Consider the following 20,252-nt stretch of genomic DNA (forward strand, 5'->3'; position numbering starts at 1 on the left):
AATTTTGAGAAGTTGTTTATTTTTTAATGGCTTCTTTAGCTTTGGATCACGGTTTAGAATTAGTATATTTAGTTGTTCAGATATGACCCCTGTGTAGTTCTTACATTAGCTTTTAGTATTGACAAAATAGTATCTTCTCTCATTACCAAAATACTGGAACATTAGAATCGTTTAATCCGTAAAATAGACATGGAACTAGGCAAATTTGCGTGTGTGACGAAATAACGCTCGCAATTGTAAGAAAAAGATTTTAATAAAATTAATATTGGAAGAATTTTTTTTTCCGAATTCTTTTTTTGTAAATTATCGTTTGCGTTTTTTCCAGAAATCGTTCAGTTGTGTTGTTTAAATCAAATCGTGTACGCGACAGCAGTTTTGGAAGAGAGTGTTATGCACTTTGTAATTTAATTACAAAATGCAGCATATACTCAAAATTTCTGGCAACATCCTAGCATTAACGAATTTTAATATGTTATATTATGGCAAAGATTGTGTATTGAAAAAAATTCAGAGACGATGCAATGATTTTCTTATTATGTATTCATCATTTTATTGCATGAATTTATCTATCGCCGTATGCAATTGAAAATAAAAACATCTAATTTTATTTCATCGTTTGGATTCTAACTAATCTTACCCTGTTCTGTCCCTGTATTTATATATCTCACTGTTATCGAGCAGCGTAGATAAGATAGCAGATAAAAATAACAAGTAGATGAGGTAAACTAAGCCTTAAGAATTGTTTCAAACGAGGCGGGTCCGTTACTCATCTGTATCGTCCGTCTGGTGTTTGTGGACATTTGCTTCTTTTGGCCATGAAATATTGACCAAGATCTTGATGCTGAGTCTTTCCTCGTCTGCTGTTGTTCATGCTGCTAATCGAACAGCGAACGTCACTCTAAAAACACTACAGACGTAATCGGCAGATTTCCCGCTAGAACGGAAGTCCGGCGTGATGACTGTACTCGGTAACAATTGCGTTGTGCTGCCTTTTCTTGCAAAACATAACTCTCATGGTGTTCGATATGCTATAATGGATGTTACTGTTCGTGAAAATGTCCCCAAGAGGAGATTTTCCGGTTCCTGGGCCACGCTGTCCACCCTACTCAGAAAAAAACCCATGAAGGTAGGTTAGGCTTTGTGAAAAGCTATTTTGCTTTTGAAAGTCCTGCTGATTTTAATTAGCTTGCCTTAATAGTGGAATAAAAATAATAAACTTATGTGGTTTCAATATGATTTAGTTTTAATTTTTTTGAAGGCCAGGGTGAGTGTGTGTTGGATACTGAGGATCAAGGAGCTATACATACTGTACTATATTTACTCTATTTGTATATTCTGGGGTTGCTTTTAAAATCAAGAAAAAGTTACATGTTGAAATTGGTTTCTGTGCATGTTGAAATAGAAACCAATATGATATTTTAAATGATCTAGAACTGAATAGCTTATCAAATAATACTTGAATTAATTTGCTCATAACCAATGACAAATTTAGACATTTTGTGGCCCTAGTCAGTGAACATTATGAGGCCTGTCTTTTAATAAGACGGTCAATTTAATTTCACATTTCAGCATTTTTTAAACATAATGTTTTAAGATATTTTTTTTTTATTTTAATAATTTTGAGAATATGCATTTCTTTTTATTCATCTACTATGACTCCATATTGCCAAGCATCTACTGCGTTTCTGTAGTCAACAGTAATAAAGTTGATTTTCTGTTTTTTAAATATTCTAGTAATTAAGTAAATGCAATAAAGTAGATAGGAATCTGGTTAAATATATTTGATAAATTGCTTATATTATCTTCATTATTTGCATTCTTTACATATTTATTTATTTGGAAAATTAGAAAAATACATTTTTTTAAAAAAATCAATCTGCTTGCTGCCCTTTCTTACAACCTAGTGGCCCTAAGTAGTTGCCTAATATGTTTAGTTGGAAATCCGCCATTGCTTATAACGAATATTATTTGATTGATGCATTGAAAGAAGTTATTAACATTGAAATTAGCGAAGGAAAATTCAGGTCATCAGTTTGAGCAATATGTGAAACGGAAAGGGTGGAAATGGACAGCTGTTTCGAGGACTTATCTCAGATGTTTTCTACCTCGAAACTTAATTAGTAATGAACGAATTTGATTGGTTAAAATGTAATATTGATTGTCTCAAATAGTTAATATTTCAAATTAAAAAAAAAAACATTTGAAAATGGGAAAAAAGAACAGTGCTGCACAATATAAATTAATATTGTTAAAGATGGAAATACATTAGTACACTTCTTATTGCAAAATAATTGAATTCGGCAAATTTCGCTCGTGTCAAAATCATTCATAACTGCTTAGCTTAGTGATTTTTGGATTTTTTTTTTTTTTTTTTTAATGTTTGTGTACGAGATAAATATTGGAGTTTTGCATATTTCCCAAACTTTGCATCAATGAACTCAGCCGCAAAAATATGTTACTAATTTAAATTGTATCTTTTAAAGTTTGCATATTTTTATGTTGAATTAATTATTTTCAAACAAATACTTTATTTTTGGAATTTTTAATTCTGGTTTTAAATTAACATAATTGACAATTTATGAAATATTCCCTAAGTCCATATTGGATTTTATCTAATTAATAAACTGGTAAAAATGAAATAATGATTAGTTTCATTACTTTTTTTTCCCCATAGAAGTCTTACAAATTTATGGCATTTCCTACTTATAATTCTTCGTGTAACTTATATTAAAATAAGGTTTTGGGAAATTGTGTAAATTTCCGCCAGGGGCAATATTTACGATTTCGTGATATTCTGCGTCATAATTTGTGTATTCTGACAGGAAGTTCATCCTTTTTCTAGCAAGAAATAGAGAAAATAATTCCAACTAAGCAATCTGTTCTTTATTTGAGATTGAAAATTGCTTATTTGTTAAATTTTTCTTATACTGCACTCTAAATTAGAAACAACTCTTTCCATAAAATTATTAAACTCCTACAAGTTCATGAGATTTTGCATAATTAGTTTTGATTTTTTGAAAACTCTGCACATATTTTGCGAAACAGATTTTTATTTTCATTGGTTAATATCTTATCTTTATTTCTCGTTGAGATTGCATATTTTATCGTTTTATCGACACATTCCAAACAAGTGAAAAATGAAACGAAAATTTTTTCGAACGATAACAGTTATTCATTAACTGTTGTTATGTATATAAAAATAGATTTCTAATTTAGTCTGCTCATGCTGTTCTGATTCATTGTTTTTATTGTTTGTTGATGCTAAATCATTCCTTTTATCGTTTCCATTGCGAGTGATTTTCCGTGACAAATAGATTATTTTTGAATTATTTGCATTTCGGATTAAAAGTGTACCGAACTTCTAAAGAGGTCGTTTGGTGTCTTTCTTTATCCACGATAGTTACAGGTGTTTAAATTATCCTTCGCTAAATGATTTCTCAACCTTGTGGTCTAGCATTAAATTGTTCTTTTTTTTTTCGTTAATGCTAGTTCAGCTTGTGCGTTTTCTTTTTCCATTTTTTAAAAATTATTATTAGTTTCTTTTTTATTTTAGTTATTTTTATGTATTTAATTTTAGAAATAAAAAAAGTATATATTTTTCATGAAGGGGTTGTAGAATCTGACAAACATTATTTCTCAGTTTATGTAGTACGAATAATTTAGTTTATATTTCGAGTTTAATTTAAGATGCAAATAAATACAGATAAAATTAAAAGCATACAAATTCATATATATATATATATATATATATATATATATATATATATATATATATATATATATATATATATATATATATATATATATATATATATATATATATATATATATATATATATATATATATATATATATATATATATAATATAAGGAAAGGTAATGTTGAAACACATTCATGATATATCGATTCGAAAAATTGGTTTCGCGAAATTTAGCTAAATAATCACGTATTTTAGCCGCGTGTCATTCAAGTGAGATTACAGCTTCACGGGGGACTGCCAAAGTTATAGAAATCAGACTCTGGCAGCTCGGCAAAGCCAGATACCCGCACAACTCAGAATTACAAGATAAAGCCCTCCCCCCTTTTTGTAAATATTTACAATGATAAATATTAATATAATTAATGCCATAATCCATAATAATCAACGTTTTAAGTGTTGTTACACAGATTTAATTTTTTACGTCCTTTATTAAACTTAATATAGATTAAAATTCGAAAGTTTGTTCTATTTAGATAAGAATATTTATTTCTATGGGACATGAACTTTTTTGCAGAATAAAGCAAAATGTGCATTATGTGCCACATTGAGAAATAAGTATTGTACCAATTGTTCCCGTGCTTAATGAAAAATATTTATAAACTAAACGTTATACGGGTGATTAATTATAATCCGAGAATAGCGAAAAGAACTTTTGCACAATGACTTTTTTTATTGGTTACCAAGGGCAACAAACATATGGCAATCGCCAAACTAAAAAACCGGCAAATTACTTTCGTTGTTAGTAGTGTGTTGACATTAAGACTCAAAATCGTTTTAACTATCGAGGCAGATGGTGTTATTCAAAATTAAAGATTCTGCGTGCGATGTCTAAATTATCTTCTTGTACAGCACAGAGGTATGATAATCTTGTTCTTTACTGATTATTCGGTTTAATTTTTTTTTTATCAAATCGATTATTGCTTTCTGAATGGAAACATTTAAGACTTATTTCAGGTTAAATAAAATTTTGATTTTGATTTTTTTTTATGCGGAAATGAAGTATTCTGATACTTGATACTATTTTCAATCGTAAATTATTATGAGCGTGTCATTTTGTTTATTATTCAGAATATACAACAATTAAAAAATAATAGAATACAAAATAAATTAATTTATTCAAATTAATGAAATAACAAAAAGTTTTTTTTTTTTTCTTATTTCATTTTCTTGCAATCTAAGCATTAGTTATTCTATAAAAAAATCTTATATTTTGGCGATGTGGTCAGCACCTTCAGAAAATCATTTAATACATTTGATTTAAATATTGTCCTTGAAAATTTTACTTAGGTTCTTTTATGATTTTTTAAAATTTTATATATAAAATTTATCATATTTAATTATTGTTATTTCATTTTCAGCAATTAAGTAGTGGAAATTGCTCAACATTTTAAATTTAATATTTGTGGACTTTTTAAAATTATTGCAAGTTCTGATTTTACGTTTTTGTGTGGTTTTAATTTTAGATACAAATTTCATGTATAAATATATACAGAAATAGCATTGATTTTTATGCTAAATATTGCAGAGCTTAAAATATTTGCATATCTGTTTACTGTTAGCAAAGGTTCGACTTTGGGATCACAGGATCGCGAATTAAAGATCCTATTTTATCATAGACCCATTATTAAACGGCTGTACAGTTCTATTAATCCGTCATGATCTTGCTTTCTCCTATTTTCTCAATGTAGAAGTTAGCAGAAGAGGTGATTGAATTTGCGTATTCTCGACATCGACATCTATCTTTTATTCCTCTTTTAGCCGCCTTAATTTTTTTTTTTTTTTTTATCGACGTCTATCTTTTAAGATTATTGTATCCATCCTAAAATGATTTTCTTGCAGTTTTAAGGTCTAACTACAAACAACTAAAATATTTTCTGATGGTAATTTATTTGTGCATGTTTTTATTCTTATTCTATTTTTTATTAGACATAAATAATTTTCATTTTATTTCAGATGTCAGAGGGCCGCCGCAGCCAGGTGGTATTGCTTGATGAAAGAAGGTTAGATATTGTTATTCAGGTAAATGTCTTCCAATCATATAACTGTGCATTTTCTTGTTCTATTATGAAAGATGTTTGAGATCTTTTAGACTGGCTTCATATTCTCTTTTAGCTCTGTAAGTTTGTCGGTGTATATACAATTTTCTGGCTGTAATGAATTTGAATGCTTTGTTGATTTTAAATTAAAAAATAATAGGTGTCATTTCTGTAGTAGTTTCATTATGTAAGATGATTTGAATCCCACCTCCACCTTCTTTATTTTAATACATGAACGCACGCCTGTGATTCGGATCTTTTATCTGAATAAGTGACTCTTCCTCTATTATCTCTTTAGTAGAAATGGTGTAATATAAGTAGATAGTCAGTGTGAATCATAGGCGTGAGTCAAATGACATCAACAGCAGTCAGTGTAGAAGAAAACGGAAGTATTAATCCATATTCATCGTATTTTTATGCAGTTATTTTTAAATTTTGTTTATTTTTGTACTTTATCTTTTGGCCTACATCAAAGCATTCACTGTAGCATCTTGTCTGAAAGTCAGAAAATTTTATTATGTTCTTAAACAAATATCTGATCAAATTTATGCTTTTTTGTGAGAGTTAACAACTTAAATGATCATTCGTTTAAGAATGACTTCACATAAAGTCAATGCATCTTTAGATCTATTTTGTATAGTATCTTTTGTAATATTTCTGTAAATAATATTTTTTAAATTTTAATTTTTTACAATTAACTTTCTGCAGCACCTTTGACATTTTTGTGTATAAATTAAAAAAATCGAATAACTTTTTATCCAAATTGTGTGTGAAAGTAAGGAGGCGGCTTGCTGCATTCCTTATTTTCTTAAAGTAAGCCTACAGGCTTAATTAAGAACAATTTGAATTTTAACCATTCAGATGGATCTTTATTAATCTAATCGGCGATTTTCTACATAGATAAAAAGTTATTCTTAACTTTGACAATGTATCTACCTTTTTCTAAACAGTATAAATAAATAACGTTGTTATAAAATGTAATGCATTTGGAACACAAATAATAATTAATCATCATGACAATAAATTGTGTTTGAGAAGGAACTTAAAGGTTTAATAGATTGATCCAAATTACAAAAATTTGGAGTCTCTTTTAAATTGTTATTTTGAAATTAGAGACGTTCTAGTTATTTTTTTTTCACTTTATACAGAATAATTTTAATGGTTACCTAATAAAAGAACAATTGATACTGCAACTCTTAAGATAATTTAATTTTAAATATGTTCTCTTATTTCTAGTCAAGATTATACGCTGGTGAACTGTTAGACATTGTTGCCTCTCATTTTAATTTGAAGGAAAAAGAATACTTTGGATTGTCTTTTATTGATGACAGGTAATTAAACATTGATTTGTTAAATGTTGTTAATATTTGTCAATTTTATAAACAAATGATTAAATGAGTGGTTTTAAAATATGTAATCGTTATTTTTCAGTGGGCATCATTCATGGCTGCAGCTTGATAAAAGAGTGTTGGAACATGATTTTCCCAAAAAATTCACTTCACAAGGAGCTGTTCTGATACTTTATTTTCGTATTAAGTAAGTGATTATATTATTTTTTTTTTGGCATATTTAACATTTTGCAGTCCATTGTCCAGTACCATTGGACATCATATTGTGATTGAGCTGGTCAACTGTCCAATACTGCTGGGCATAAAATTCCTAATTTAATTTCCTTAAAATTAATGTTTTATTTATTATTTTTTTTCAAACTTAAATTTCATTTTATAAATTAATTTGGACCTGGCTACCAGCACTTTAATAAAATCATTGGGCTGAAAAGTATTAAATAAGAGCAAAAAATTAATATAATTGCATTATATATATTTTTTACACCATTACAACTTCAAATAAATACTAAATATATGAATATCATTCATAGTTATTTTATATAGCATGTTCATATGCTTATTAATCTATGGAGCTTAATGAATTACTGTATCTTTTTTTTTTAAATGGATATTTACTTTTTTTTTCAAATTCTCTATTTATTCTGTAGTTTCTATTGCTTTCAATTTAGATATTCATATCTGTACTTTCTAAGTAAAAAGAACACAATTATCAAAAGTTGATGGAATATAGATTTTTATAAGAATCAAGAAAATAAATGCATAATCAGTCTTAACATTCTTAATTGATATTTTTGAAAGAAAAATCATAAGTCCACCAATTCATAACATATTTTTGAAACATATAGCTTACAGCTGACTTCAATTTTAAGTTTTCTTCAATAAAACTTCTCTTTCAATACTTTATTAATTAAAAGTTAAAAGGCAAAATATTTAGTACTTTCAAATCCATTACACTTTATTGATTCAGTTCCTTCTTATGCAGCTCAAAACTACAAAAAAGTTGTTTTATCTCTAGATTAATTATCATTGGGAATGGGGACAATTGATATTAGCTTCATGATGTTTACTATGTGTAGTTAACATTTATCAATATAAATAAAACATCTTGTGCTTAGTTGCAGATAAAATTATATTTAGATTAACAGTTGTATTTACAAAATTCCACAAGAATATTGTTTGAGGAAACAAGCAAAGAAGGGGGGGGGGTAGGGTAGGGTGAGTTCTTTTAAAAATACTTTTTCTTCAAAAAATAAAAGATATATTTTAAAGATTTTTTAGCATTAATTGTTTCTAAAGTAGGAAGAAAGTACTACTCTCACTTTCTACATCATATCCAAGATTTTTATCTGATTAGGATAAGCAAAGTATTATCTCTTTTTCCCCAAAATTGAAGTTTTCTTATTCTAGAATCTTGTTTGTTAATATTTATAAGGTGACGAAATGTCTTTAGTAATGTTGGTAGTATGTTTGGTCATGTAAAATGACTTATTATCAATCCTTCTTATCCAATACAATAATTTTTCATGACACCTTAATTTTTTAAAAGTGATTCATGGCATTTTACTATCTTAGAACAAAAATTTTGCACTCCTAAATTGTTGAATTACTTTAGTCAAAAGATAGTTTTTAAGAAAAATGGTCACATTTCTTACATAATTAGCATAATTTCACTTTTGGGCATAAATTTATTTTATTCCTACCTTTGTATGAGAAGTGAAAGATGTAAGATTAAACAATAATTACAAGTTTTGGTGCTATATTTAATAAAAGTTATTTGTTGGAATTTTTGAGATACTATAAATTATAATGAATAAATTATTTGAATACTAAATAATTTAATCTTTTAAAATTCTTCTTAGGTATTATGTAGAAAGCATCACTCAACTTCGGGATAGTGCCACTATTGAAGCATTTTATTTACAGACAAAATCTCTGATTGCCAAGGTAAGATTTTTCTTATTTTATAACTATTTAACTTCCATTTAGATATACATACATTTTGAAATTTAATGTTTTCTCAATAAATATGCTTTGGTGTAACATTAATTTTTTTTTATAAATGTATTATATTTTATTTCATACATTTTTATTTGTTAAACATTTTATTAAAATGTTTTAATTAAATCATTAAGAAAATCATTATTCCTATTCATCATAAATAGATGTTAAAAAAACAGTAGATGAATAGTTAACTGATTTATTCTGAAGTGGAACTGAAATTTTCAGCTGCCTTTCAGATAATTTTCTTATTTTAGTGGAGTAATAATTCCTTTAGAAAAATAGATTCTTGGGAATTTTTTTTTATTGTAGAAGAAATATTTTCTTCTTCATATTACATAGTTAAGTTTATTATATATTAAAGTATATGTCAATTAAAATAATGTATTTATTTGATGTTTGTCCAACTATTAAAAAAAATAAAAGTTTTAAAAAATAATTAAATTTACAACCAAAATCGTGTATAACATTTTAAGAATGGTTACATTATGTTTTGTTGTTTTTATCAATCTTAATGAAATTTTAAAAGTTACTCTTTAAAAGTTTTGCTGTTTTATTTGAATAGCATTTAAATTTCTTTTTTTATTTTCTTGCATCTTTTTTCTTTTCTTGGTTTAATCCCTACTTTTCTATTATTCCTAAAGGAATAAAATATTTTATTTTTGTTTTGTATAGACTGTTGATAAATTTAGTATACAGGGAAATATAAATTTATGACATCATTTCCAAATTTAATTTCAAATTTCATGAATAAAACCTAGGAAAATATAATTAAAAATTTTAAGCAGTGCCACCTAAGATATGTAGCTCAATAAGATTTAAATTTAAGCCAAAAAAAATGAGGATAATTAAAATGTAGTGAAAAAAATCATGAAATAATTAGTATTTTGTTTGTATTTTTATTTTATTATTTATTATACAAAGTACGATAGATTCTATAAATAACACTTGTCTTATAAAAAAAGAGACTTTTATTTACTATAAAATTAAATTTAGATATTTGTTTTTTTGTTTGTTTTAATTAAAAAATAGTAATTCATAAGATTTCAGAAAGCACTTAGTTTTTAGCATTCTACATTGAATATTTACTAATATTTAGTTACAAACGTGTTTTTATATAAATTATATCAAATATTATCAGTATTCTTATACATATAAATGGGTATCAAAGCAATCATTTTTTCCAAATAATTAATAAAGAATCATAACATATTGGATTTAGATTAAATGACATATTCTTTTTTTATTCTAACTTTGATTATCAAAACTATAATAATTAAAAAGTGTTTATTTTTATTTACTTATAAAGTTGTTCATTTTATTGACTTGAAGTCAGTGAATTATTTATCTTCTATTTTCTTGACTGCATTAAAATAAGAATTGGAAATAAAATAATGTTATGCATGTATGGTAGTGGCATAAAAAGAATAAATAATCTTAATTAATGGACTGTTATTAATATGTTACCCTATGAATAATCTGTTTTAGCTGCTATTTGGTATTTAGCAATTACTTTAATCTCAAATGTTTCATTTTTATTTACTTATATTGAATATTGTGACCAGTGAGAACTACACTATTAAGAGATGCTGAATTAGAATTTATTTGTGTAAACACTCATTTTGCACCATGTGTTATGCATCACTGTCGGTAATAATTACACAAAAAGTTTTTGTCATGCATTTTCAGCTGAAATTTTAATTTAACTGTAATCTTTTCTAAATTGTGTTGAATTCTGAATGTTTCAAATCAATAGTTTACATAATTGTTGTTTGCGTTGGAAAGTTTGATTCACACGCCATTTAAGAACAGGAAGAAAATATTCCATTTTAACATGTTTTAATGTCTTTGTTTTTAGTAACAAAATTTTTTATGTACTTTTTTGTCTTAACTTTATTTTTAAAAAAATTAGTTAGAATTTTTGTTTTACTATAATATAGAATCTTTATTTACTATTTATTTCCAATTTTTTAAAAAAATCTTATAGCTTCTGATTACAATCCAAATATTTCTGACAGCTTAGTTTTTGTAAATGTTATAACCATTAAAATGCTCCTAATGTGTCTGTACATATTGATAAAATTGAATGAATAGAAGCTAAAACTTCCAATAAATTAAAATGAAAGTAACTGTATTATATATATAATAATAAGAAGAATATGTGTTTGATATTCCAAAAAGATATTAGTTTTCCCAAATTATAGACTCTGTGAAAAAAAAAAAATAGAACAGATTTTTATAAATTTAGTTTGGTGTTAGAGAAAAAAGTAATTATTATAAATTAAAAATTATGAAAACACATGTCATTTTTCTTATTATGATCAAGTTTTTTTTTTTTTTTTTTTTTAATGTTTGGTAAATTGGAAAGGGTTTAGTTACAATAGGTGATTTCATTTAATCAAGGATAATTTTATATATATATATAAATGTTTTTTAATTTTATGTTTTGACATTTTTATGTGCACTTTTGACATCTGAAATATGTTGAAATGCAATATTCAATATGAAGTCAAAGAGTTTAAGATTTATTTTCACTCATTTGCTGATAATATAGAGTAAAGAAAGGTAGAGGGAATTATTGTCCTCTAGTTATAATAGTTAGTTATCTAGTATAGTTATAATCCTAGTATCTTTTACGAGGTCCGTGAAGCACTGTGACAAAGAATGGACACATGTTAGATAATAAAATGACTTTCAGCTGTCCATAATAATTAGTAAGATAAAATATAATTTAATGTCCTGCCAGTTATGCATATATTCAGTCATAGACAACCTTTTAAATGTGTTTCTTAGATTATCTTATATCTGTTATAGAAAGAAAGTTTGATTTAAAAATATTTATATTTTGGTAATTATTAATTGAATATCTTTATTGAAACAATTTAGACTAAAAATGCAATTATTTAATGTCTCTTTATCATCTTTACTATGGATTCAACTTTAATGAAGTAATTTCAAAAATTTTCAGAAATTTATTTTTTTGTATTACTTGGACTTGTTTTCTCTATTATTGTAACCAGCCTGAATGGTTTTCCCAAAACATTCTCGCATATTCTCTAATAAAGATATAAAGATAATAAAATAAGATCTTCTCCTCCCACCAAACATACATACACATAAAATTGTGGATTTTGGCCAAGATCGTGAATGCCAGAAGTACACAAATTTTTATTTTCTAAATCCCACACTGTGTGCTTTACTGTATAGTAAAATAAATACATAAATAAGGGAAAGGAAAAAACAACGTATATTTCCATGAATTGTAGCATTGGGGATGGAGAAAAATTAGCTACGGAATAATTCAGACTTTTGATACATGTTTGATAGAATTGTCTAAATTTGGTGGTTAGCTCACATACCAAATTACCAATAGTCATAATTTCAGAAATGTGTTTTTTTGGACTCAAGGGGATCTAAAATATGACATTCATAAAAATCTCGAGTTTGCACTTTTTATGACTATAATGCTTCCCTTTCATGTACTTCATAAACGGAAAATAAAAACGTTATTTTAGATTGTTTACTTTTAAATGAAAGATCTTCATAAATTTGTTTCCTGATGCTTAATCTTGTGATGTTTTCTCTTAAACTTAATTTGTTTACGATGAATCTTTATTTACGAAAAAGGCTCACAGTAATGGTTCAATAATATATGGATTTTTCCCCTTTACTTTTCTGTTTTCACCTTTTTTTTATTTAAATTATTCTGACATTTGATGGCAATTTTTTTTCACTTTTCATTTGCAATTCTTCGATATCTTTAAAAACCATGATATCAGAACTTTCTTTAAAGTATGTCACAAAATTCTGTTGTTGGTTAAGTTTTTTTTTTTTTTTTTTGGTGTTGTTTGGTATCTGGCAAGTTCTCTAATTTTAAATGTATTTTTTGTTGTTATTATTCTTAAAGATTTTATTGCACTTCTATTTGGGATGTTTCTTTTTATTGAATCCTGTCTGAACAAAGTTTCTGTACAAGGGCTTTTCTCAATTGTCAAATTGCCGTAGAATAAAACTGTATTATGGATATGTTATAAAGGAGTTGCGTGTACTTACTAATATTTAAAAATTGTCCTGAAAATACGTAATTTTTTTTTTCAATTTCAATTTGATATTATTATTATTCATTTTTTGTCTAATCCAAATCCATTTATATAATAGATATATTAATTTTTTATAACAAATTTTGGGAAAATCCTAGAAAAAAGGCAATTTTTGTTCAATCTGATATAATCTTGTTGATAAAAAAATATATTATTGAAATTTATGATGTTATTTATTTCTGTATAATAAAATTATACATTTTAAGTAAGTGTTATTTTATTATTTTTATGAGTGAATGCTTTGAATGTGAAGTTGTAACTGAATTTCTTATTCAAATTTCTAACTTAAACTTAATTCAGGTAGAGATTCTCTGAAATTATAATACAGTTGCAAATGCCTGTAATAATTTGCACTTCTCTCAATATTTTTTTAATGCTAAAAAAAATATGAATTCTTTTATCACATTATTGATTGAGCTAAAAGTATCTGACTTTTTTTTTTGAATACTCTATCTATATCCCTGATTTTGAATGTGAAATATACATGCTAACATTTAATGATGTTAAATGCTTGCCATTGGTATCAAATAAAGCATTTGTTATAATAGTAAATATCCCTGTTTTGAAATGCTATCTTTAACATTTTGAAAAAAGGCTCCTTCAACTTCTTTTATTTCTTTTTTTTTTTAATTCCTTTTAATAGTATCTCTAAAAATCGAGAATGGTATTCCATCCATTTTGTTTTATTTAAAAATTTGGTATTAGTACAATCCTTATATTTTTATGAAATTAATGGAAAGATTACTCTTGCATTCTTTCTTTTCCTTAAAAAAAAATATCGGTATTGACTTTTAAAATGATTGATTCATAATTTGGATAAAAAAGAAATTTGGGAATTTTACTTTGTTTAATGGGGTCAGTTTATGGTCAGTCACTAAATTTTAAATGCTTCTGTCCAGTTTAATTTTACAATTTATAATGCATCTTGAAGAAAAAAAAATGTAATGTCACATTAAATTATAAAATAACAGATTGATACAGGAGGGCATATATAATTATGTTTACCATGCAAATGTGATGCTGTATGAATTTACTGCATTCTTAATTCTGAAGGTATATTAAAAAAATTTTATATCTTAATGGAAGCTTACTTTTGTTTAATTAAAGTTCTCTGAAGAAAAATAAGATTTATCTATTCAGCTTTTGATATTATTAAAATAAATTTAATTGATTGAATATAAACTGTACTTGAAAATCACTCTCCTTCACATAAAAATAGTGATTTTCAAGTATACAATTTGCTTGCATCAACCAGTCACTCCTTTTATATAACTTATGATAATATATTGCTTCAGAAGAATGATCATTAATCGGAATCAAAAACAGAAAATTCAAAACTGCAAGATTAAAAGAATGATTTAATACTGTAATTGTAAATATCTTAGAGAAATTTGTCTATCCGAATTTCTTTGATAAATTTGTTATTACTGAAATTGTTAAGTATTAATTTTTTAGGGGTTGGAAAGATCGTTGTAATAGATTTATTGCATCATTTAAAAATTTTTTTTTTGTTATAACTGGGAATTTTTTTTTCTAAAGTAATATAAAAAAAATTATAAGAAAATAGTGCTTTTTAGTTAGATTTATAGAAATGCTTTTATTATGTGATAATTATTGAGTAATAGAATTCATTTATTGGAGAAAGGAATGCTTAAGAAGAACAAAATAAATAAATAAATAAAAATTTATTAGGTAGCAATTTATTCCATTAAAATTTGAAATAAAAAAGACTTTTAAATTTTTTCTCCCCATATCTGGGAAAAAGTTATAATATAATGATTGTACTTTACAAATTTATTAATGACGAGACATTTTTTGACTTGAAAAATAAAATAATATTTCAGCACCTATACAATGTCTGTATTTGAAATCGACATATTTGTACGATTAGAAGGAACTGTTTTTCAAGAAAGAATTTAAGCGATGCAATATATTATAAATGCCATACATTAAATACAGCGCTTTTGAAATGATAATAGGATTTATTTGAAAAAGAATAAAAGCATTTGAAGCATTGAAGTCCAAACTGTACTGATTTTCATAATATTAGCACAAGTTCGTAAAAGAAAGAAAGGAAGAAAGAAAGAAAAAAAAAAAAATAATCCTGATACGGGACAGCTCTTTCATAAAATCCGGACTTGCATAATTTTCCAGGATGTGATGTTGACACTAACAATTGTTGACTAACTGATCTAATTTTTAGCTTTTCAGAAGGAATTGTTTCCTCCCGATCGCACTGCTAATCAGATTCTAATACTCATACTTCTAAAATTTCGAATACGGTTTGAGATTATATATAATCTGAAGATTCTATTTATATATTTAGTTTAAAATTAAAATGTATTGTAATTCTGTATTTGTTATGCACTTTTGAATCCACACAAAAATTACCGTGATTTTGTTGTTTATGGATTTGTAGCAGTTTTAAGTTTCAAGCTTGCAATTCTTAGCCGTATCTGATATATACGGAATCCATCCGATATACTTTTTGAATAATTTAATGTCTTGTTTTCTTTACGTAAGATATAAAATCTTTATATCTTGCGTTGATTTTATTTTTGATAAATACGTTTAAGAAAAGTCGACAAAAGGAAAATAGAAAATTTTTTACCATTTTGGAATAGGTTAATTTTTATGTATAAAAGATCTGGATTTCACAGAAATAAATTTCACTGTCAATAAATTTACTTTGGCTAAAATAAAAATATATTGCAACGTAATCATAATGATTTTATTCAGAATATTATTTATTTCTTAAGTTTCTGCATACATTTTTTCTTACTGTCTAACCAATCTAATATATAAAAATCTCGTGTCACGGTGTTTGTGATCGTACTCCTCCGAAATGGCTCGACCGATTTTTAAGAAATTTCTTATGTGTCTTTGGCAGGTATGAGAATAGGTCATAAAGTGTATTTCATAACGCTAGGTAAATAGGGTGTCCCTATCCAGAATTTTTCTTTATTTGACAAAGTTTTTTAATTTTTTTTTTATTTGGCATCAAAAAATACCTATAACTCCAAATTTTCACCCTCCTACCCCCACTCTCCTATTTTTTAATAGCGATTTTAGTATTTTTCTTTGAACTATATTCAAATAATTAACCCATCGTTGTTATTTCAAACAGAACGAAATGATTTATGTGTTGTTTGACAGATGGCGCTACGTCCGCCCATCTGTCATACAACACAGGATTCTGGATAGCTCACGCGAGAACATGCCACGTATAATTGTCCGTGTGAAAAACATGGTGTGCCCAAAAACTAACCCGCTTCTATTTCTACACTATCGTTGATTCGCAAAATGCTCTCATTGACCGCATATTTTCCGATGTACCCACACAATACATAAATCATGCGTGGCTGGCAGAACGAGCCATTTTGGCAGCAAAAAATGTGGACGTCGACCATTTTGACTTCAAAATATAGCAGTCGTTGCCAGGCGACTTGGTATCATTCATACAAATCGATCGATATAGTTTGCGATGCTAACGAAACTGTAAATGATCCAACAGAGTTTTTGAACTTATTGGATTTGCCAGGGATGTCACCACACCTTCTACGACTGAAAGCTGGATCTCCGTTTATTTTACTTCGGAATTTGAACTCACCACGACTGTACAATGGCACGCGATTGGTCATTAAAAAATTGACGAAAAACGTTATCGAAGTCACCATTTTGAATGGCAAATACCGAATGTTTTGCTGCCACGAATTCCAATGATTCTCACAGACGTGCCAATTGAATTCAAACGCGTTCAATTTCCTATTAGATTGGCATTCGCAATGACAATTAATAAGTCGCAAGGCCAAGCGATGTCTGTTTGCGGCTTAGATTTGGACACACCATGTTTTTCACACAGACAAATATACGTGGCATGTTGTCGCATGCTTATTTGTGTTGGCTAAAGACGGACTGACAAAAAATATTGATTTTCTTTATTTCATTTTTATACTTTAGAATAAAAAATATATTATTCTTTTCACTTTACGTTTAATTTTTAAAACAATGTATATGTTTGTTACGTTAATGAAATACATTGTATTGAGAAAATAAATGGTTTATGTTTTTCTGCTTTTATTGGCGATCATCGTCTACAGCGCTCCATTCCTCTTTCTGTCATAGATCCCATCCCCACACATTTACAATATATTAGTTATTTTTTAATTAACAATCAAAATATTCACTAGAAATGATTTATATGGCAGAACAACGTTTGCCGGGTCAGCTAGTATAATATAATAAGAGGGAACTATGAGAAATGGCTTTTATGGCGGGTTTTGAAAAGTCGCTGAAGTTTCTTGAATCCACAATCCAATGTCTACTGTAAATTAGAAAGAAAGAAAAAAAAAAAAAAAAAAGGGGGGGGGGTATTTTTTTCACAAATTTTAAAGAATTTTTTAAATTACCTTTTAATATATTTTACAGCGATACTTTTCATACATTTAGTTAATGGGTTTAGATTCAAGTGCATTGTGATGATTTTAAAAATTCATTTTTTTGTGTGCTTAGTTAAAGATAAAATAATAGTAGAAAAATCATAAATAAAGCATTGTCTTGCGATGATAATTTAACTGTAGTTCAAATAATTGGATTTCTGCTTTACTTTATTTCCGCTTAGTAATTTTTCTCTCCCGTTTAATTGACGAAAATTCAAAAGGTGGAGTATGAATCGATAATTTTGTCTTCTTTCAGATGAGCGAAAATTGTTGAATAATTTTGTGTAATTGAAGAATTTATTTTATTTAGTGTTGATTTACTGTTTTGGCTATAGAGAAATAAGTTGAAAGTGTTGAATTTGTGACCCTTTTATATTTTATAAATGTCTTATATTTTATTTTGTATCCTCTTATAATGCTACTTTTTCGGAATTTTGCACGAAAAAGGTTCGATAAATGGTCATTATTGGTGTCTGGGTTCCAGCAGTAGTCCATTGAATGGATGAAATACTTTATGCGGAAGTCTGGAAAATGATTACTGATCCAAATTCTGTCCTCTGTGTGATTAAAATTTCATCTCTGCGTAGTTTAAAGACAATACCCCAGTCTAAATAAGCAGTAATCTTTAGTAATAATTTTGATTAACTGCATGTTTTAGAATGCCAAATCATTGATTTTTTTATATTTATGTATTGATCTCTTAAATATCTGATCGGTATGAAGGAATTTTTTGATTTGTTGCAAATAGCTACTATAACTTACATTCAAATAATCCTTGGATTTAAGTTACCACCAAATCTATTTGATTTTATTTTCAATTTTTTGATATAGAATCTTATACATAGATCAATTTTATTTCTACTTTCAGAGCTGGTTTGAAATCTAATTCTTATGCAAAACTATTGAGTTTTTTTCATATTATTTTTACTGTAAGTTCTGTTTGCCTAGTTTCTTTAAACGATTCATTAATAAAAAATCCCATTAATTAATAATAAATCCATCTATTAATCTATACTTTTATAACGCTCAATGTGTGTGTGTGTGTGTTGGCGCTCTACAGGCCAGGCCATTTGACCTACAGCTACCAAATTTGGTACATGTATACCTTAGAGGTCGGAAATGTGCACCAAGGGTCCCTTTTTTTTAATTTTTAATTAGAATTTTAATTATTAATTAAAAATTAACTTTCCCGCCAAAAAATCTTTCATTTTCCCCACCGCCAAATGAGTAAGGCTTCAGTTTTTTCCCCCCAACAGTAATGAGGCTAGGGTTAACATTTTTCGGCCGATTATTTCAAACGATTCTGTTTATTTTCTTAATATTTTATGCATTTAAAATTAAACTTTGTTAATTAATCGTTCTTTCAGATTCATTCTGAAGTACTTTTGAATTAAAATAACACAGAATAAAGGAAATTAAAAATTTCTAATCTGCATAGCGTTACCCCAACTGGCGTAGAAAAACTCACGCATTTGCCTTACCGTAACTGGCGTTGAAAATTCATGCATGCTCATTGTGTTCTGATTGTTGACAATATTATCAACGGATGATTCTTGATTTAAATTAATTTTAGGTTAGTTGCATGCTTTTGTAATTAAATTGTGTTTATATTAGTTATATATTTTTTTATATGCTTATAGTTTTAAGTACATCGTTTTTTAAGTAGTTTTTTTAAACCTGTTTTCGACCGATTATATTAAACGATTCATTTCATTTTCTTAGTGTTTGATGCATTTAAAATTAAACATTGTTAATGAATCGATCTGTTCATAATGAATCTGAAAAAATTTTGTTGACAAATTCTTGAGATATTACATAAATTAAGAAAGATATTCTTTAGTGCCCATAAAGTTTAAACGCTCAGTGACTCTGTTATCAGTAATCATAAAAAAAATGCTTTGTTGCAGTAAAAAATATTATTATATTAATTGCAGATTAATTCTTTCCATTTTAATTTAAAGCATAAATTCTACGGGAGCTAACAGAAAATGAGAGAGATACATATTACGTTATGACTGAAGGCCTTTATAATATTATGAGTGAATTATATGACTATCAAAATTTGAAATTTTAAAATATTTTGATGAAGAATGTATTAAAGTAGGAATTGTGTAAAATATTTAATTATTAAAATTTAAACGAACATTAAGATTGGGGAACCAGCTGGTTGCCAAAGGTGGCTAGTTAATAATAAATCCGATTCTGAATGAAAAAAAAAAAAAATATCTTTCGTTATTCTTTGTTGAAGTTTATATATTGCCAGTAAGAATCATAATAAAGCTTAAAATATATATTCATTTAAAAAATGCCTCGATATTTTTTAAAAATAAAAAAGAAAGAAAATTATTTGACTTATCAAGGGATATATACGAAAGAATTTTTCTAAGAAACAGTTTCCTCAGAATGTAATAAAAAATCATTATTTTTTTTTAAATTTTTAATTAATAAAATTAATTAATTAGTCAGAATCAAATTATGTATTTAATTATTAATTTAATAAGAGGAAAATATTAAAGTTAATTAAACGATTTATTATAATATTCAATTTAATATAAGAAAAAAATATCAT

General features: G+C 26.6%; 1 protein-coding gene across 4 annotated transcripts in view; it reads left to right on the forward strand.

Annotated features, from left to right (window-relative positions):
- Nucleotides 1–20,252, forward strand: part of LOC129965838 (uncharacterized) — a 105,888-nt gene that overhangs the window by 54,635 nt on the left and 31,001 nt on the right. For 3 of the 4 annotated variants that reach the window (XM_056080056.1, XM_056080057.1, XM_056080055.1), the window contains exons 2-5: nucleotides 5,715–5,780; nucleotides 7,034–7,128; nucleotides 7,229–7,333; nucleotides 9,006–9,090. In XM_056080056.1, coding sequence (XP_055936031.1) covers nucleotides 5,715–5,780; nucleotides 7,034–7,128; nucleotides 7,229–7,333; nucleotides 9,006–9,090 — 351 coding nt within the window. Of the gene's footprint in view, nucleotides 1–763; nucleotides 1,127–5,714; nucleotides 5,781–7,033; nucleotides 7,129–7,228; nucleotides 7,334–9,005; nucleotides 9,091–20,252 lie in introns of those variants that run through there. The other variant, XM_056080054.1, reaches the window with a different exon arrangement.

This window comes from Argiope bruennichi, chromosome 4 (genome assembly GCF_947563725.1).
Source record: "Argiope bruennichi chromosome 4, qqArgBrue1.1, whole genome shotgun sequence".
In the NCBI taxonomy this organism is placed as follows: Eukaryota; Metazoa; Arthropoda; class Arachnida; order Araneae; family Araneidae; genus Argiope; species Argiope bruennichi.